Below are 21,305 nucleotides of genomic sequence, written 5' to 3'. Positions count from 1 at the left end.
TTATTGTTGCTACTTCACAACTGTAATTTGTTACTGTTACAAATCACAATCCTGATATTCAGGATGGCCTTACGTGACCCCTGTTAAAGAGTTATTTGATCCTCCCCAGGAGGTTTTGACACACAGGTTGAGAACCATTGGCCTAGAGTGTTTAAAGCATAGTATTTTTCATCTTCATTTGTGCTTCTAGTTTTGATAAATCAGACATACTATTATTATTATTTCATGTGGACAATGTACTTAATTTATTGAGATATTTTCTTGTTGTCCTAAACCCAGTAATTTGGTAACTAGTCCTCTAGTTATCAAATTTTAGTGATTTGAAACCACTAGATACTAAAGTAGATTGCCCTCCTCCTCCACCTCTGCCCTCTCTCATAAACATCTATCCATCTCCCTATAACTATATTCAGACTTGCAATTACATTCACATCGGAAGTCTTCTGAAACACCTTTTGGAAAGTTTGTGTTTGCGCAGCATAGCTGTGATTAGTTTTAATGCAATTATTCATTCATATACTATAAAGATGGTCCTGTTTATTTTCTTCAGAGTGCCTGGAACTTTTAAAAAAAACCAGTCAATCCTCCCTGCTCCTAGACGTGTTGCAGGTGAGGCTGCTGTGCCACATGTTCGCCAGTAGGTGGCAGAGAGGAGAGTGCTCAGCGTTCTGAACTGTGAACATCTGAATGATTAGTAGTAGCCTAACAATCCCTGAAAACGGTCCACCAAGATGACCGTCAGTCCAGCACCTTGCAGGCCTTGGGGGGCAGGGGGGCGCCAAACCATGCCAGAGATGACCCCTGCTTGGTGCCATATCATATGACCCCATTCAGAGACCCCAAGCACCACGATGAAGAGTGAGTAAGTGGTGGAGAAACAGAAGGTTGTGGGTACAATGAATGAAGAGAGGCAGAACTGTGGCGAGGAACAGCCTGATGCGGGTAACTAGTGATGCCACCTGGGACCATAGTGGGGTTCTGACCTGTGCTGCCACTGGGGCCACATCTAGTCCCTGGCCCCACAGCAGCACCAAGAGCCAGGTGGAAAACCCTGGTCTAGGTTGCCTCCTAGGGACGTGTTAATGTCTGAAGGTTGTGCAGAACTGGCCCCACTCCTCATCAGGGCATCATGGGAAATCTGGCCCTGGGAATTCTAGAGCAGGAGAGCTGACCCCACCCCTAGTTAGCTGCAGTCCTCAGGGTTTGGGTTAGGGTTATGGTTAGGGGAGTGTAGACCCATACACTGAGGGAGTTGTAGGTGAGTCAGCCCCGATGATATGAGTGTGTAAGAAATGGCAGTACCACTCGTGTCCCATGTGGTGGCATGGGCAAGAAAGAGATACCCTTCTCCCCCTCCCTCCTTACCATCTATGATGGGGGAGAGCAGGCCCTGCAACTTGCTTGGGCAGCACAGTAGAGCTGGCCTTAGAAATGAGGGGATTGCAGGTGTGCCGGCTCTACGGCTTGAGTACAGGAGAGATAGTCCTACCTCTTGTCTGCTGGGCAGTGGCAAGGACAAGGGAGAGATGCCCTCCTCCCCTCCTTTGTCCTTCGCCATCTAAGGCAGGTAGGAGGGCTGGCTCTGGGATCATGAGAGTGAGAGAACTGACCGTGTCCCTCACCTGAGGCAACACACTGGAGAACCGGTCCTGCACCTCACCTGGGCTGCAGGGTAGGGTCCCGATGCCCCAGCTTCCAGCACACCGGTCTCTGCACTGTCCTTGTGCCCTACGCTGCAGGTAACTCCTTGCGTTCCTGTTCAGACTGGCAGCCCTTTCTGTCTTTGATCGTGAAGGTAACTCCAGAGCCCGGCTCCAGTCCAGCAGTTGAATTTCCCGTGGCTCTGAGGAATTTATTACTAACCATCTTCTTCCGTTTCTACAGCTCCCCAACAATTCTAAGGATGTGGGAGCACTCGTCTCCCTGCTCTGGCCTTTTATAGTTTGATACTTGTTTGTCCCTTTAATGTATTTTTTTGGGAGGAAGGAAATATTAGAACATGTATTTTCAGTCAGGTTCCTTTGATTGGAGTTTACTTAAAAACAGCACAACAAAGATTGCTGGGCTGGAGAGATGGCTCAGTGGATAAAAGCACTGGCTGCTCTTCCAGAGGACCTGCGGTTCGATTCCCAGCACCCACTTCTGGCAGCTCACAACTGCATAACTCCTGTTCTGAGGAACCTGATGTCCTTTTCTGGGCTCTGTAGGCAGCAGGCACAAACATGGTATACAGACATACACGCAGGCAAAACAGCCACACACATAAAATAAACAGTAAAAATTCAAGACACTCAAACCACATATTAATAAAGATGCTTATATTGAGTTACAAGACAAATCACATAAAAATAAACTCAGTAAAAATTTTAGTATTCACTGAAAACTAGAATCTTTACATTATAGAAAGTATTTTGAATGATTAAACGGTTAACTACTTAATTCAATATTAAGGCAAGTATTTAGTTACTTACTGAACCTTAAAATTAATAAAAAAAAAAACACAGCTAAAGTTTATGTCAGTCAAAGCAAATTTAAGCCTTATTTAACACAAGGAACTTCTGCTTGCTTGCGAAGGAAATGCAGCCTCTGTTGAATGTTGCTTCCCCATCTCTGCTTTAGAGTAAATCCTCACATTTCCGACAGTCCCAGAGACAGGTGGTAATGCCATGGCCTGTTTGATTTTACTTTCCAAATGCATTCAGAAATCACTGTCCTTTGTCTACCTCTGGGCTCGTGCTGCTTTCTGGTGACCCTGGGCAGCAGCTGTAAGCAGGCATCCTCCAGCCATTCTTAACCATGAGGGAGACAGCACCTATGGCATGGCTCACTGTGCTGCGGAGTGGGGGCCTTGAAAGCTTGGGTCTACGAAGCATTCTTCATGTATAATTTTTTTTCAATTTATGATTGATTTATGAAAGGAACTCCTCCCTGATTGTCCACAAAGAAGCTCACGAATCTTCCTTCATCTTTCCCAGGAAGCCATCAAAGTCCCATAAATCCAGTCTTAAAGTTTAAGTTCCTCTGACATTATCTGATTATAAATCTCTTCGGTCAATGGGACATAAGATTTTTTCAAGTTATCCATAAAGTAAAGCGGGTCGGAAATCTTCAGTGGATCAAATCCTTCTTCCACCAGCTGTAGCTTCTTTAGCTTGAATGTCTCTGTAGTTTCCATTTTGTCCTAGAAAATAATCACAGATGACCGGAGCAAGTTATTAGTATTCATAGCAGCTACTATGTATGAGCAAAATGTTTTAAAAAATGGGCCATGTCTCCTTATTCTACTTTATATCTAATTTTTAAATATTTTGTATTAGTTTGACATTAGAAATAAAAACCATTTATTTGTCTGTAAACCTTATTGAAATGTTAACTTGTTGCATGAATAATAATTATTATTGTGACCAACAAATTAAGCTTGTTTGAAATACATATCCTATCTCATGGCAATACCAAAATGATAGTATGAATATATTACACTGTAATAAGAGTTAAAGTTACAAAAGACAAAATTTATGATACAAGTTTTCTCAGGAGGTTCTGGTAATTGGTGTCTCTAGAGCAGAACAAAAGGGCAGGGATGGATTAATTTCAGCAACATTGAGTATTATCACATTTAAAAATTTTTGTGATGAGCAAAGCTACCTTGAAAGAAATGTGTCTTAAATTTTTCACAGAGCAGTTTCTTTATTTAAGTGCTCAGGAGTTTTAGTTCTGCATTTTCAAGATTATTTATTACTGTAATTCATTTGTTCTAAACTTTTTTGAGGTATAGTATTATGACTGTGTAACCTGCCTAGCTTTGAACTCACTATGTAGACCAGGCTGGCCTCAAACTCAAAGAGACCCACCTGTACCTGCCTCTGTCCCTTGAATACTAGGACTAAAGGTGTGTATTATAAGTCCTGCTACATAAATATTTTGAGATCTGAGAATGTTAGGCTTTTCTTTATTTGTACCAAATGAATAATAATCATTAGCTGCAATGGCCAATGCTTTGTTTGGAAAATTAATGATATTAAAGTAATTCCTAAATGTGTATATTGCTGACCCAGTCTTTTAGAATAGTCCAATGACAAAATATTCTGCTTTTGAGAGTGAATTGTACGTTATACTGGGATTAAAGGTTTAAAATATTATCTTTTAAATCTGTGTTCTAGTCCACGACGATATGTTTCTCATGGGATAAGAAAAGAAAGGATGGGGAGGGTAGGCTTGGCTACAAAAGGACAAGGCAGGATGGGTGCGGTGTAACTATTGGCTCCTTCCCTCCCTTGGAAACTTGCATAACACCTTCTGGTACCATAAAAGGAATCCTCAGGAAGGAGGCTTCTGTGTCTACAATCTATGATCTCTGAAGGAGTAAGGACCTAGCTACAACCTCTGAAAGGTAACCAACGGCAACAGTAACAGCCTACAGGGTTTTAAGACTCTTGGGGTTCTTGGGCAGCAACTGGTAAGGTGCCCATGAACTACAACAAGCAGCAGCATGGCACAGTCACCGTAACAGTGCAATAAGGACACTCACATTTCAGTGGAAACCAAAGGCTCGATAATTGGATTTAAGAACTTCTCAAAAAGAGGAAAGCTATGCCTTGTACTAGAAGTGTATCCGACTACCCAGAGCTAATGAGGTCATGAATATGTATATGTATATATCAATTGCCACCTTATTAAACCAGTATAATTCCTAACTGCATTCTAAATATTTAGTTATACCCACAGATATGTGTAGCTATTACCCCTCAACGAAAAGCCATCTTCTGCAAGTGATGAAGACCATCACAGCTACAATTGATCATAATGTCGAAGCAGTGATCATGTGGTACCCAGCTTCACCTGACCCATCTACAACACGACTCCTAAAGCTCAGGGAACATTTGCAAAAGAGGAGGAAGAAAGGTTGTAGTGATATGTTTCGTAAAGCCTTTATGTCTGGCTTTAAGTGAAATGTTTGAGCAAAGCTTCTGCCATGTTTGGATCCATCAGTAGAGGCTGAGAAATGGTTCTGAGACTGTTTGAAGGCTGAAGAGATGTCTCTCTAGAGAATCTTCACTTGGTGCTCTGTGAGAGGTACAGCTGTACAAACCTTGGCCCTAAGACACTCTGGCAAACCTGGAGTTCTTACCTGTGACTGTGGATAGCCATTGTCAGAAGGGACTAAGATTTGTATGGGTCATCTGTCCTCATGGGAAGCAAGGGCAAGATAACTTTGGTAGCTGGAACCTTTCCCAGCCCAAATTAACCTTGTACGACGATTTAATAAAGAAATGGGAATGAGCTAGCTGGGTGTCAGTCTTTTCCAAGAGGCAGAACCCCTGGAAATGAAGGTTTAGCATCTCGGTGAGCTTCTCTCTCTACCGCAGGCCAACATCAATCAATAAAAGATTATACAAACCAGAGGAATAGGATGTCTGTCTGTTATGAGATTAGATCTTCTAGAAATGTCAGGGAAGTTATACTTAAGAATTCTCAACAACATGGTTGCCTAAACAAGACCTGAACAGGAATGATATTCTAACACAGAAGGAGGAAATCTCATAGGGTCCCAACCCTAGACTAAAATCTATAGGCAACTAAGGAATGCTGATGATGAGATAAATTGGGCTTTCCCAAGGAGTCCACTAATTGGTTAATCAACACCAAATTGGTCAGCCCTGAAATAATATGCATATAGATAATATTATATTAACTGAGCAGGTTATAATTATATATTTAGGAATATATTATATGCAATCACATATTTTTATTTATGTATTTAGTAACACACACACACGCATACACACACACACACACACACACACACATATATATATATATATATATATATATATATACAGAGAGAGAGAGAGAGAGAGAGAGAGAGAGAGAGAGAAAGAGAGCACACAAGAGTGCTATATAAATATGCTAACAATTAAAGAAAATGAGGCTATCCAGAAGCTATAGAAAAGATGATTACATAGGAAAGAAATGGAGATAACATTAAGTACATAGGTGATATGGGCAAATTGATAGTAAACTTTGTGCTATCCTGATATGTCAGATGTGCCTGTGTTAATGTAGGTAAATGATACATAGGATGTCTGTCTGCAAACACTTTGGTGTTGACCTGGTGAAACCCACTTTTAGGCAAATAGCTCCACTGTCTTCAGAAGATACGTGCAAGACACAGTTTTGACTCACCACCCTCACTGATAGCATCACTTTGTTCTAAGGTCCTGTGTAAAGAGAAAGAGACAACTCCACAGTCAGGATGAAAACCCTAGCCCTTTCATCAAGCTCCCCTCATGTGCAGCTTCAGAGTACACAAGAGCACCAACTCTCTGTTTCTCTGACTGTAATTCTTAAAGCCACTTCATATAAATAAACGGATGGATTCTCTAAAGGAGAGGAGAGTATTTTGCTACTGACCCACCTCTTGGCTCTGGCTCCTACCTTTGACAAGAAATTGTGAGGTTGTAAAATTACCTGAATTCTTAAAAACCACGGGCAGGCGTAAGCTGGTAGAGATGTCACCACTTGCTCATACATTTTTTCTAAGTCTAAAGACTTGTTTGGTTTTAGGATAACAGAAGTCATTCCTGCTTTTCCTTCATAACCTGGGGGGAAAGTCGAAATAACATCCGTGTATCACTAGGTGAGTTTTCACAATCATTCCTGTCAGGCACAGACTGTCACAGAGACATTCATTCTACATTCTCTTGCAGAGGTGACATGGGGCAGAAGCATAAAATGAGTCTTTCCCTTATGTATGATTTAATCACTAGAAGTAACTGGACAGTAGGGATTGCCACAGCCTGTCTTTTGTTTTCTGTTCTACAGAAACGAAACAGGCTGGATTGAAGACAGTAAGTTATATATAAAATTTTCATCCTACCAACACAAAAACTAAGAAAGAAAACTTATGGAGAGCTAACTATAACCCAGCAAAAATGTATATTTTAATCATTAATGAAAAAAATCACAGGGAATATTTGAAGTTAACAAAAGTAGAAATTGATATTTTCTTTTTACTAATTAAAATTAAGTCCACATTACTTACTGTCCATCGTGTGGTCAGCAGACCTCAGAGGACCTGACCATTTCTCCAGTCTTCAAGCTCTTGTCTCCTTCCTCTGCTGCTAAATAGATACTCAAATCCCTGGCCTCCTGTCCACCCCACAGCGTTAGCAGGAAAACACTGTCATTTGCATAAATGGACACACCAGACACAAGCGGTATTATTAAACATTTAAATTAGAACGTGTTCCTATTGAGTGGAATGAGCCAGCGCATGTCGTAACAGGAAAAGTGAGACAATTGGAAAGATCAGCTTCAGCTATTTTCCAAACACACAAGAACATTAAAATCCATCCATACCTTTTTTTCTAATGTGTCCATGAAGGTTGTTAGCTTATTCAAAGGCATTGCTTGTCAAGGTGAGATGAAAATATTTTAAAATATTAATTTTAGTATGCAAAAATTTAAATGTTAATTTAGAAAGTGATAAAAACCGAAAGAGGACATGCTCGGACATTCTCTTCCACAATTCTCAAAGTCGACCGCAGCCGCCACGTACCTGGCACTCGCACACCGTACACATTTGCTTCCTGGATGAAATCCAACCTCCCAAGCACATCGGCGACCTCTGTGGTTGCGACGTTTTCTCCTTTCCACCTAAATGACAGATGATCTCTAAGAGCTTATGCATTTGAAGAGCCAGATGATAAAGGATCCCTAAGAGCACATGCATTTGAGGAGCCAACTTCTGCTTTCAGTTTTAGCGACCGGCATTTGGCTCTGTAAAGCACTTAGTGGCCCAAACCCACTGGTTTCCAGGCAAAAGCCACATCTGCAGAAACTTTTCATTCAGAGTTCAATGAACTCGGCAGCTGGGGTTTGGTTAAAACAACTTAAGAGTTTTATGGGTATAAATTGTTCACTGAAAAATATTTTCAAGAGAACTGTGAAACGAAATGGTGAGGAATATACCTGTACAAAATCACTACTGTGTGCAATGATAAAAATTAAGTTTAAGGCTTTATCCTTGGAGGTAGGAACTAAGGAAATACTATAATTACATCAGCATTGTAACCCACATTACTTTCTAGGCATGAATGCTTCAACTTCTGCTATTTTAATGAAGACAATTCTACATGATGAGAACTTGGGCATACTTCTTATGTATTCCCTATTTGCCTTTTCACGCAAACCCTTGCTAAATTCTTACTCTATGCAACTGACTATTTTATAGCCATTGAATAACAAAATAAAATAAAGTTTTATGATAGGATAAGACAAGCTTGAGGAATAAGAAAATAAAACATTAAAAAAAATTGGAAGGATGCAGTCTCAGTTTCAGTAATTTTTTCATCACTTCAAGAATCATCTCAGGATTGGTGAGCGATGTTGGTGAGTACCAAGGTGCCTGCCACTGAGTCAGAGTTTAACCCCTGAAACAGACATAGTTAGAACCAACTCCCAAAAGTCACATGCATGGTGTGGCATCTCCAGCCTCCCCCATAGAGAAATAAGAGATAAGGAAGAAAGAGAAAAAAAAGTGATTCATTTACACAACAGAATACTAATCAGCTATTAAAAACAAGGACATCATGATATTTGCAGGCAAATTTATGGGACTGGAAAACATCATCCTGAGTGAGGTAAGTCGGACACAAAAGGTCATGCATGGCATGTACTCATAAGTGATGTGAGCCATAAAGTACAGGATACCCATGCTACATACCCAATGAAGCCTAATAACAAGGAGGGCACAAGGGTTGGTGATGCTTACGTCTCATTCAGAAGGAGAAATAAAACTGTTTTTGAAGTGGATGGAGGGAGAGAACTGGGTGGCAGAGGAGATGAGAAGGGTAATTAGGGGATCAGGCATAGGGAGAACGGAGGAGAGTGGCCAGAAATTGGCAGAGATGAGGGGGGAGTCTCTAGGATGTGCCAGGGACCTGGGACTGGCGAGGCTTTAGGTTGTCTATGAGGTTGACTCTAGCTGAGACTCCTAGCAGTGGGGAATATGGAGCATGACATGGCCACTCTCTGAAGCCAGCCTGGACCCCCAGAGGAGAGATAAGGATACCAATGCACTCACAAAACCTTCAACCCCAAAACTGTCCTGCCTACAAGAAGTTCAGGGACAAGGTGCAGACTGAAAGAATGGCAAACCACTGTCTGACCCAACTTGAGATCCATTCCTTGGGCCAGAACCAATCCCTAAGGCTATTAATGGTACTCTGTTATGCTTACAGACAAGAACCTATCATGAGAGTCCTCTGAGAGGCTCCACCCAGAAACTGACTGAAAGGGATGTGGAGACCAACATTAGTCAGAGCTCAGGAAGTTTTGTGGAAGAGTTGGGGAGAGGATTGAGGAACCCAGAGGGGATAGGGATTCACAGGAAGTCAACTAACCTGGACCCTTGGGGGCTCACAGTGACTGAAATAGCAACCAGAGAACATACAAGGGCTGGACCAACTCCCCCACCCACACATATGTAGCAGATATGCAACTTGGTCTTTGTGTGGATCCCCCAACAACTAAAGCACGGTTTTACCATGACTCTGTTCCCTGCCTGTGGATCCTGGTCCCCTAACTGGGCTGTGTTGTCTGGCCTCAGCGGGAAAGGACATGCCTAGTCCTGCAGTGACTTGAGATGCCAGGGTGGGGTGGTTGGTGCTCAGCCTTCTCAGAGGAGAATGGGAGGGGAGCTTATGGGGGTAGGCTGTGTAAAGGTGGGACTGGGGTGTGTGATCTTGCTGCAAATTCAATCAATCAATCAATCAATGGGGAAAAAGAAAGAACAATAACGACAAAAAAAATAAAAAAATATTTCAAATACCCAAAGAAATGACTGTAGACCCTATGGCTCCTCTGTATATACCTAGTTCTAGCTTCACATACTCTTCCTACTTTTGAACCTAAAAGTAAAGTTACTGATTGGGTATAGACTAGTCAATTTTTTTAAAGAACTATGGAGTTTGATATCAGAACTAAACTTGTAGTACTTCTAGAAACAGATGGTGAGCCTATCTCTGTGCGGGAAATCATCTTGGAGCTGGACCCTGAGTATCCTCCCGCTTTCCACAGAAGAGGGATTCATAGGCACAGGGCCGGCTGGGCAACCTGTGGTGCCATTCATACCTGAAAGTGTCTCCAATACGGTCCCAAAAATAAATGAAGTTCTCATGATCTTGGAACATTAGGTCTCCTGTATTGAAGTACACGTCTCCCTTCTTAAACACATCAAAGAGCAGTTTGCTTTTCGTGTGCGTGTATGAGCCAGCATAGCCAAAGAAGGGATTCTTCTTATTCACACGAGAAATGAGGAGACCAGGTTCTCCTGTGAGAGAAAAGGCCATTTTAGGATCACAAGAGTAATTAGTACAGACACTACACACACACACACACACACACACACACACACACACACACACACACCTAAGTTAGAGCCAAGAAACCCAGCCATTGTAACTTCTCATTTTCTTTTATATTTGTTTCCATTCTACTCAATGGCATTTCTTTTTGGTGCCTGCATATAGCATATCTTTTCACAACTTTGTAAAAACAAAAGGCAAAAGAATTTCATGAGAAGGAAATGTGAATTTAAATTCTCTTTTACTCTGGGTTGACCGATGAAGGGTAATGTCTCTTGGAATTGCGCAAATTCTAATTCGGGTATTATTGAGAGCAAATAACACAATAATTTTAATAAGCTGGTAATGGCACTACATATTAGCTTCCACACCTGCTCTGCCATTATAATTGTACTTATTTTGATGAGCATTTGTTTGAAACTGGCACTACAATTCTAATTTTATTAAGAGAAGAAGCAATGTCCAGAAGGGTGAAGTCAGTAGTCTAAATCAGAAGAAATAGATACAGCACTCAACATGAAACCTTTGAAGCAAAGAGTCCATGAAGTAGGCTGATCCAGTTTAATGACTCATTCTGTAAATCTTTGACAGGGGAGGGGAGGGCATTAGAAAGGGCTCGCACCTCAAGACACTTATTCATGTCATGACACCCACGCTTAGACATTTATCTGAAATCATTATTCCAGTCAAGTCTATTTAGTGGAGGTTGGACTTGGCCATCTGCAAGGCAAGGTTTCACTTAAGGAAAATAAAAGCAGAGATCACAGCTGCGGCCATAAAGGTCCATGTTTATCTCCTTCTGGATTTGCTGCAGCGATGGATGAAGTAGTCACAGGGCTCTTAGCAAGGGCTGCTCCTCAGCCATTGGATGGTCCCTTCTGTCCCCTTACTTCCCTCTGGATAAGGACACCCTCTCTGCTTCTGCAGAGCCTCACTGCTTCTCTTTCTTGTCATTTCCGTCCTCACTGGCCCCACCACCTCCGGCATCCTCAGCCCAGTTACACTGCACACGTCGCCGTAGCGTCCCTGTCCTTAGAATCCTGCACATGCACCCCTCTCCTTCTCAGCAAAAACCTCTAAGAAAGGTCTCGGTGACAGTTCCATCTTACCAATGCAGAAAGGGAGGCAGGCCAAGTAATCTGCCCAATGTCACACTGAGGTTGGAGTACACATTTCAGAACGAGATCCACATGCCCTCAAAGCCTCCCATACTCTGTGAAGCTTGCCAGGCTGCCTTTAATAGTGCAGGATTTTGAAAGACTCTTCCCTTCCTCACAAATTATACTGTTTGTTTCTACTTCTCAGGGTATAGGTACTAGCTTTTCTTCTGGCAAATTATTGTAAATGCTTTATAGGTCACGGGGTGTTTGTGTCTTTCCTGATGAGGCATAGTTGACATAATGAAGGGACAATGCCATAACACAAAACAAAGTGCAAGAGCTCATCACGAGGACTCTAAAGTAGGCTCAGTCAGCATTTTTAGAATTGCTGAAATTACATGAGCACCCTCCCAGGATTTAAGTTCCAGTTTCAGTGCTTACGAGGGTTCTAAACAACATGCTAAGAACCTCAAGTTCTCCAAATCCCCCAAAGGTTTACTTTTTCCTAATTTTATTAAATGATTCATTATTCATTTTTATGTCATGTGCAATTATGTTTTGTCTACATGTATGCATATATATTGACTCTCCTGGAGCTGGAGTTACAGACAGTTGTGAGCTGCCATGTGGGTGTTAAGAATTGAACCCAGATCTTCTGAAAGAGCAACCAATGCTCTTAACCTCTGAGCCATCTCTCCAGCCCTCACCTTTTTTTTTTTTTTTTTTTTTTTTTTTTTTGACAGGGGTTTCTCTGNAGACGATATCAGATAAGAAGGGGATGGATATGGAATGCTGCCCAAGGGTGTTTTTTTTTTTTTTTTTTTAATCTTGGACAGTGTCTGTGGAGTTGAATTAAGAAACATTTGAAAATGTTAATCTTATTAGTTTTAGTGTGAGTGTGTGTGTATGTGTGTGTGTGTGTGTACACACCAGTGCAGTTGAGTGCAGGTGCCCTCGCAGACCCAAGGCTCAAATCTGGAGCTGGAGTTAGAGGCAGTTATGAGCAGTTGTGAGCAGTTGTGAGCAGTTGTGAGCAGATGTGACATGGGTACTGGGAAGTGAACTCTGGTCCTCTGCAAGAGCAATACCTCTGCGTCATCTTCCCGGCTATTGAGCAACGTTGGCTATTCGGAAAGATTGTTAATACTTTCTTTTATAATCTCTCCAATAGCAGTAAGACAAACATAACAAGAATAAAAGCAAAGCAGGCTTACAACTTGTATTATCATGTTGAAGCAAAGATCTAGGAAGTCATGTCTGGTGTAGCGTGAGGCAGTATGAGGTATTGCCTCATTTTGGAATTTAGGTTACATTTACATCTAGTATCTATTTATTTCTAAGTGCACTGCCAGAAGAGATGTCGCTTAACTCTTTTACAACCTAATTGGGGCTCAACATCCATCAGTTAAGCCAGTCCTCTTGCACTACAATTCAAGGTAAATTATGTTCTGAATAGTCAGTCTTTCGTTCCTGAACTCAACATGTGTGGATTCAGGTTCTTTGCTTAAGACAGCGACATCGTAACCCATCTTACCTTTTCTCACACAGGAGCACCAGCCTTGTCCGTTCCTCAGTGGTTCATCTTTCTGAAAGTCATACTTGATCAACTCAAAGGAGAAAAAAAGCTGCAAACCCAAGATGAAGAATAAAATTGAGCATTTGACTATTTGTGCAAGAGCGGGATCTGTGAATGGAATCTATGTTCAATTTAAAAGGGGAATCTTTTTACTGACAAAATAATTAAAGAAAGATTTGAAATTGGAAGTGGGAGGCACTAGTAAGCAGGGCTCTCTAACACGCATTCATTTTCCTTTCCTTTAGCTTTGCTTCACCTGAACACTGAGAGGTTTAACCCTCAAAGGAGTGAGAGCAAGCTGCAGAAGGTACTTGGCCCTGATTTATTCATTATTCTAACCATGGGCAGAAGGACCCATTTCACAGTCTTTGAAAACATTTTCTCTAGAGGGAAGTTTTATTTTTTCCTATTTTTTATTCGGTATTTTATTTGCATTTCAAATGTTATCCCCTTTCTTGATTCCCCTCCCCCCAGAAACTCCCTATCCCATCCCCCTCCTCCTGCTTCTATGAGGGTGTGCCCCTATCCACCCACCCACTCTCACCTCCCCACCCTTCATTCCCCTACACTGGGGCATTGAGCCTTCACAGGACCAAGGGACTCTTCTACCATTGATGCCCAACAAGGTCATCCTCTGCTACATGTGTGGCTGGAGCCATGGGGTCCCTCCATGTGGACTCTTTGGTTGATGGTTTAGACCCTGGGAGCTCTGGTTGGTTGATACTGTTGTTCTTTCTATGGGTTGCAAACCCCTTCAGCTCCTTCAGTACTTCCTCTAATTCCTCCATTGGGGACCCTGTGATCAGTTCAATGGTTGGCTGCGAGCATCTGCCTCTGTATATGTTAGGCTGTGGCAGAGCCTCTCAGGAGAAAGGCTCTAGAGGTCAGATACCTCTAAGATTCGAGGTCTGAACAACAGGATTTTTGTTACATTTTCCTCAAGGCCTCCAGAAACATGACCAACTAACTGCCTAAAAACTAGAGTAACCTTGGCAACTGTTTAGCCTAGGCCTGTCAAGTTAACTCCTTTAAACTACCATATAGTAGTCTTTCTACCACTGTGGCATGAGAAGATGATTTGGACAGAATCTCCTTCTCAGTTCAGGAGCCAGGTTAGCTGAATGTCCACTCCTCTTCATCTTCAGAGGATCCCAGCTAGATGTCTGCAGTGGCTGGTTTTGTGTGTCAACTTGACACAAGCTGGAGTTCTCACAAAGAAAGGAGCTTCAGGTGAGGAAATGCCTCCATGAGATCCAGCTGTAAGGCATTTTCTCAATTAGTGATCAAGGGGGAGGTCCCCTTGTGGGTGGTACCATTCCAAGGCTGTGTAGTCTTGGGTTTTATAAGAGAGCAGGCTGAGCAAGCCAGGGAAAGCAAGCCAGTAACTAACACCCCTCCATGGCCTCTGCATCAGCTCCTGCTTGCTGACCTGTTTGAGTTCTAATCCTAACTTCCTTTGGTGATGAACAGCACTGTGGAAAATGTAAGCTGAATAAACCCTTTCCTCCCCAACTTGCTTCTTGGTCATGATGTTTGTGCAGGAATAGAAACCCTGACTAAGACAATGTCCATCCCCATGTCCCAGCTGCCTTGTGCTGAGGTGGCCACATCACAGTATCATGCTGATGCTGTGTAAACCGGGTACATCATTCCATCAGGTCTCATCTGAGAATGAACTAAAAATTGGCCAGTCCAACCCCCTATTTTATCTATAAGAAAGGTGAGGGTTTCTTTTGGCTATTTATACCTGTAGCCTTATTAAATGGAATTAGAAAACAGATTTAACCTGGAAGAGATGAATTGAAGCGAGATAAAATGACATGGGCCAGTAAATGAGGAAGGAGAAGAGGGGGCAAAGATAAAAAACAAGGACACAATAAGAATTTTGAAAAATGCCCAAGGAGAACAAGTAAGTTAAAGAAAATAGAATCACTAAGGTAAATTTATATTAACATTAAAGTATAGCCAGAAACCATAGCTGATGTTTTAGTCTCAGTAAAAACAGCATGTACTCAGAACTACAATTCAACATCCCAAGTTTTTTTTAATGTTTAATTATATTTAGTTATTTACTGTGACCATATGTGCATGTTTGTGTATGTGTATATGGGCACATGTATGCCATCATGTGTATGTGTTTGTGAGTATGTGTGCGTGCGAGTGTGCATGTGTGCATGTTCGGTCAGAGAACAACTTTTGGGAGTTGATTCTCTCCCTCGGCCATGTGGACATCCAAGAGGACTTTAACCAATGAGCTCTCTCGCCCTTTCACAATTCATCATTTTAACTCCATTTAAATGACATCATATAACGTCAAGTGTACACTTAGTCCAAGCCAAAGTGCTAAGACCTTAAGGGTTCTCTTTAAGCACCATAGTGTTATAGGAGGAAGTGACTCATGTCATCCCACTTGAAGACAAAGGGCCAACAAAGCAGGTGCAAAGAACATACTAGTCCTCAGTACATAAAGGATCCATATTAAAACACATGTTTATATCATGCTGGTATTTATTGTTTTGATAACACAATACTGCTATACTTGCCTAATGACTGGTAGAAAGATTCAGTCCAACCTTTATCATCTTGTTCCAACGGGAAGAAAGAGATCCTTTTCTCTCTTACTTTATACTTTGAAACACTTTCCCAGCAACTTCAGATATCTGCTTTGGTGACATTTATTTTCAGTTAATTTGGCAACAGTGTACACCGGTGAAAGTCACTTCATGATGAATTACTGTCAGTAAGACTGTTGTCAGATAAATAGGACTTGATGGCAAAGGTAATTTTAACTCCATGTGAAGTTAGATACATTATAATATCCCTGAAAAGTAGTCTGGATTGAAGCATAAGTGTCTAACTAGAGGCATCTCCTCCTTTCTATCTTTAAGAGGTTTCCACGAAATTGCAGTGATGTCTATGCTATAGTATCACAAATAAAAACAATCACCATACTTTAAAATCCAAATTAAGTCATATGCATGTTTCTCGGTGCACATATCCAGAGCACAGCTGTATGAAGTCTTGTTCACAACAATATTGGTTCGTGTTTTCCTCTGAACTGTTCTGTCCAGTTACATGACTGTACAATGGCTCCAGGAGTCCCCTCTCTACTTATATACCTTTCTTTTCTGTTTGTTTCTTTGAGGAGTGTTTCACGTGCATATATGTCTGTGTGCCCTGTGCCTGCAGTGCTCACAAAGGCCAGAAGTGGCATCAGATCCCTTGAGGCTGGACTAAAGATACTTGTGAGACACTATAAGGGTGGTGGGTATTGAACCCAGGTCTTCAGGGAGAGCAGCTAGTGCTCTTAACCACTGAGCTTTTTGACACTCTCTCTAGCTGCATCTACATGCCTTTCTATATTCAGATACATAAATAAATATATTGCTAAGGAACCCAAAAGTCACTTCCTTGATTAATAGATGAGGAAACTTTAACCAGAAGAAAAGCAACTCGCTCAGGTTGTGGAGTCCAATAGCAGCAGAGCTGACACTAGAGCTGGGCTAATTGTCTCTGTGTTTGAGAATTTTGCCTTGAAAGTGATGCCTGGCCTTCACCCTCAGTGTCTTAAGACCTTGCTATGCTGTTCTATTTAGGAATGCACTCATTTGCCTGAGACACTCAGGCCAACTATATAACAACAATCGGATTTTAAAATGGGATCTCTAAGCCACACCCACAGTGGTGTAGCTGAGCTACATCATCGGCACTCTGAACAGGTCAGTCTTGTGGGCATCAGAGCTGTTCTGATTCTAGCGAAGACACATGGCCTTGCCCTTGGTACTCTCCTGGATTCTGCCTGGGAGCTGTCCCCTCGGCTGCATTTAGCCTGTTCTTTAGCTGCAACCTTGAGTGTAACAGCCTCCAGTGAGCTGAGTCCTTGTCGAGTGTCAACCTTAAGGGTAGTCTTGGAGGCTCCTGAAGTGCATGTGATGTCAGAAGTGTAGGTGGTCTTATGAATGTGCTCGAACAATGTATTTTGTGAACTTTGCTCTTGGCAAGGAGAAACTTACACTTAAGATGATTAAACAGCTAGTAAAAAAAAAATAGGAAATAGGCTTTTTGACACTCTCATATTTTATCTTTATATTATGTCCTTGGATTTACCGCTATGGAAGAAATACCACCTATACTTCCTCTCTGCTATGTCCTATGTATGTTAGTAATACACATATTTTGCATTTTTAGGTTTTGTTTCCATTCCACTTAGAGGCCTAAAGTGGGTCTGTTTAATTTCCTATATTTAAATGGATTTAATGCTGACCATCTAACTTTTTATATTGAAGGTTACTTCTTCTAAGTTTTATTTGATCTTCAGATTGAACAGATGTCAATGCATTTTTTTCAGGGAAGTACAGCATTCTTACAATACAGATGTAGCTTCTTGTCTATTTGTAAAACTTTTAGAACAATCCTTTGTTGTTCTTATACTGGCAGAGCAATGTAACCATTACTAAAATCCTTGAATGAAGGATGAAGATATTTCTGTTTCTTTGTCTGACCTCCGACATTATGTTTGCATTGACAGATGCCTGTTCTGTGCTCCTTTGTCAACCAAGCTATGTTTTGTACATTCCTGCCCCCCCCGCCTTAGCATGACCTGGTTCTTTATGTTTTTTTTTTTTTCATTCATGTCACTAGTATATTCTTTCCTGTTTCTTCGTCTTCATCATACTTTTATTCTCTGGAATATAGTATGCCCTTTGGTTAAAGACTCAAATCTCTATGAGCATTTTATTATAGTTTAAGGACTCATTTTTCCCCTGTGATCAGTTCTTTTCTGCAAGAACAGTTAAGCACATGTTGGAACTATGTACAAATCCTTAATCCTAGTAAATTTCTCCCTAATGATGTTTACAGTCTGTTCTGTTTTTTGAACTTTTGATGTGTGATTCACTTCTATAATAGAAATAGGTTCTATAAAAGGTTCATTTTTTTCTTCATTTTTTTCCCTCTTTGAGCTGAACATGTTTAGTTTCTGATTCCTTCGCTGGACTATGTTTTCCTTGAAACCTCCTCTCATTTGAGCTCTTAATTTTTAAAAAGGATCCCACTGTGATATTTTTCTGAGTCAATGGAAAAAATTATTTTAAAAGCATGGCTTGGCCATTTTTAAGGAATTAGTATTTTTATGTAATCTCACTCTTTGCCTTCTGAATATAGTTTCCTTTTTTTCAAGGCTTCTGCCCTTAATAGTTTTATGTTTAACCTTTCCAAATTATTTTCCCAGGTGAAATTACCGTACCAATAATAATGGCTACTCCTAACTTTGATTTGAGTTTGTTTTGAATATTGCTTCCTGATTTCTCTCTTATTCCATCAGTCACGTTAGTGGGGTGTCATCTCTTTATGCCATAAGTGGCAGGGATTGTAACCACATTGGGGTAACAGGAAGCCCACACTTTCTCCTTAGCTCATAACGTTATATCTCTCTAGTTGGAACTTGACTCCTCTTGAAGCAGCAAGCTTTCAAGTTTTAAGAGGCACACTTATAATCCTTTTGTTTAATTATAGAAGGACCATTGAATTTTTAAAATTATTTGTACTATAACCAGACAGCAGGTAGCTGGAATGATGAAAAGAGAGAGAGAGAAACTAGAATTTGTATGGTGTTAGGTACAACTTTAAAAAATTTTTTCAAGCAATAAACAAGTAAACTTAAGTGAATTGAAAATCAGTATCTTTCAAAAAGAAGGGGGGGGGCAGAGACAATTTTGATTTTGTATATCACTGACATAACAGCAGTCTTCCAGGAGGAAGCTATGGTGAATATAGGCCAGCAGTGTAAACACAGGGCATCTCAGCATGCTCTTGTTGGAAGTCTCTGCAATGACTCGGAGTCACATATGGGTCTTCACTGGAATGCATTTGTTTTTTAATTTCCTAAGCCTTATGGCAATGTCTGTTAAGGTTTCCCAGGTACTTGAAATGAATAATAATAAAAAAAAAAAAAAAAAAAAAAAACAGGGTACCAAAAGCTACACACTATAAACGCACAATAATCAGTAAAGTTTGGAGTCATAAATAATTTTACAAATTCAATTACAAATTTGAAATTTGTTAAAAAAAGCTTACATTTTAAAAATGATTGTTTTTAATATTTTAAGATTATATCATAATAAAACTATTATGCAATAAAAAAAAAGAAATGAATGGGTGCTATACATTTAATAGATATAGGTTCCACATATGTCACTTAATTTAAGCAGTTTATTGTTTTACTTAAATACCCTACATCACTAAAATTTTAAAAATTATCTTTAAGTGTATTTTCCTCATGTATGTATATTATCTTTCTTTATGGACTTGTGAATGAATGTCCTGGGTGTGCAGGTAAGTAAGGGGCCAGCAGAGGGCATCAGATCCCACGGAGCTGGAGTTAGGTAGCTGAGCTACTGCAGGACATAGAGCTAGGGTTCTCCAGACCAGTTGGAGCACATCCTACCACTGACCCAGCTCTCTAGACCTTGCTTTGGTTCTCTCATTCTTAAAGAACCAACTCTTCTTAATATTACTGCTGTGCACTATAACTTATAACTTAGGCGGTATAAAGGATAAGAAGAAAAGGAGCAGTGGAGGGGAGATAGATACTCTAGAGGAATGGAGAGACTCGTTCAGGACTTAGGCCTTACTATTAAACACTAAACTTGGAAACCGAACAAAAGTAAAACAAAGTCATCTCCACGCTGCAGTCATCCCCATCCTGCAGTCAGTCATCCCCACCCTGCAGTCCGTCATCCCCACCCGGCGGCAGTCAACTCCATGAATTAGAAGGAGCGTGTGGCAGAGGGCTGGGGTTTGCAGAACCCACAGCATCACCGATCACCCACAGCCACCATTGCCTTTCCCAATGTTCCCAACTTCTAAAGCATTATCTGACTTTTCACTACATAGAAGTATAAGTTCTAGACAAGAGTGTGGACCTCAACACACTATCTATAGAGAAACTGCTATACTTACACGGTAGAAGAAGTTTGCTCTCCCGACGGATCCAATCTTCCCAGTATGGTTCATGAAGACTATGTTTCCTTCGGTAGCTCCGTACAGTTCACACATTTTAATATTTCCAAATCTGTCTAAAAATTGTCTCCACACATCACTGCTCAAACCGTTTCCAACTGCCAAACGCACCCGGTGGTCCTTTTCCCCTTCTCTCTGTTAGGAGAAAGGGTTTCGCTTATGAGTCATTCTAGTTCCCTACTCTCTCCTTTGCTGTTATTTATATGGCAACTGAACTGTCCTAAAGTTGAATGGGGCATGTACAGTAGCAGAAGAGAGAGGCGAGCACAAGGGAACCTCAGAGTCCTGTTGAGAGTCATGTCCAGCAACTAATGCTGGGTAGGAGGGGTAGATCTGGTTCTCTTCTATATCTGGCAGGAAAACGTTCTTTCCAAATTACAAATGGCAAAGACCCCTTTGATGGGGGTAGACATTCTAGGAAGGGAAAAATGGTATTTTAGGGTGAACAAAACTTTCAAAAGATTATGAAATGTTTATTTTCATGTATTACTTATATAATTTTGCCGCCAAGTAACCTTCAATTCCCAACAGAGGAAGTAACAGTAAAAAATAAGTTCTTAGAGACAATTTGATGGAAAATGAGATAACTCAACATAATTCATATTTAGAATGCACAACCTTCTCAACTTTCATTTGTATTTTGAGTTAAAAAAGAAATGGATTTTGTTCTATGTTCAAGAAACATAATGTCAATTCATGTGAATAATGTACATTTAAGTTCAAGTAAGACTGGATTATCATTGTAATCATGGTAAATTGATAATTTGCTCAGAACCACTTGTGGGTAAAGTGTAAAAGCAATGTTAAATAAGCAATAATAATGATAAAGTAGAGAGATCAATGGCCTTGATGCAGACAATTTAATATGATCAGTTGATCAGAGTCTGTTTCTCTAAGCACTACCAAAATGGTTTAAAATGAAACATTTTAGTCTTTAAATGCTCAAGGATAAACAGAAATGAACATGAAGCTATTTAGGGAACACATAAAAGATGTGACCAGAAAAGGGTGAGCTGATAAAAAGAAAGAAAGAAAGGAAGAAAGAAAGAAAGAAAGAAAGAAAGAAAGAAAGAAAGAAAGAAAGAAAGAAATCTAAAAATTTAAGCTAGGCATGGTGGCACATGCCTTTAATCCCAGCACTTGGGAGGCAGAGGCAAGCGAATTTCTAAGTTCGAGGCTAGCCCGGTCAGCCAGGCTACACAGAGAAACCCTGTCTCGAAAAATCAAAAAAAAAAAAAAAAA

At 40.7% G+C, this 21,305-nt stretch overlaps 1 protein-coding gene and 1 pseudogene across 1 annotated transcript in view; one reads left to right on the top strand and one right to left on the bottom strand.

Moving 5' to 3' along the window:
• Positions 1 to 587: 587 nt before the first annotated feature.
• Positions 588 to 699, top strand: LOC115065536 (annotated as a pseudogene).
• Positions 700 to 2,494: 1,795 nt separating this feature from the next.
• Positions 2,495 to 21,305, bottom strand: part of Slc27a6 (solute carrier family 27 member 6) — a 53,712-nt gene continuing 34,901 nt past the window's right edge. Inside the window, exons 5-10 of the mRNA XM_021214954.2 lie at positions 20,004 to 20,198; positions 13,002 to 13,092; positions 10,135 to 10,333; positions 7,559 to 7,656; positions 6,469 to 6,599; positions 2,495 to 3,181 (exon numbers count right to left, since the gene is read on the bottom strand). Coding sequence (XP_021070613.1) covers positions 3,005 to 3,181; positions 6,469 to 6,599; positions 7,559 to 7,656; positions 10,135 to 10,333; positions 13,002 to 13,092; positions 20,004 to 20,198 — 891 coding nt within the window. The 3' untranslated portion in view covers positions 2,495 to 3,004. The remainder of the gene's footprint in view (positions 3,182 to 6,468; positions 6,600 to 7,558; positions 7,657 to 10,134; positions 10,334 to 13,001; positions 13,093 to 20,003; positions 20,199 to 21,305) is intronic.

The sequence above is a fragment of the Mus pahari genome, chromosome 15, assembly GCF_900095145.1.
Source record: "Mus pahari chromosome 15, PAHARI_EIJ_v1.1, whole genome shotgun sequence".
Lineage (NCBI taxonomy): Eukaryota > Metazoa > Chordata > Mammalia > Rodentia > Muridae > Mus > Mus pahari.
This window is presented reverse-complemented; position numbering and strand designations above follow the sequence as displayed.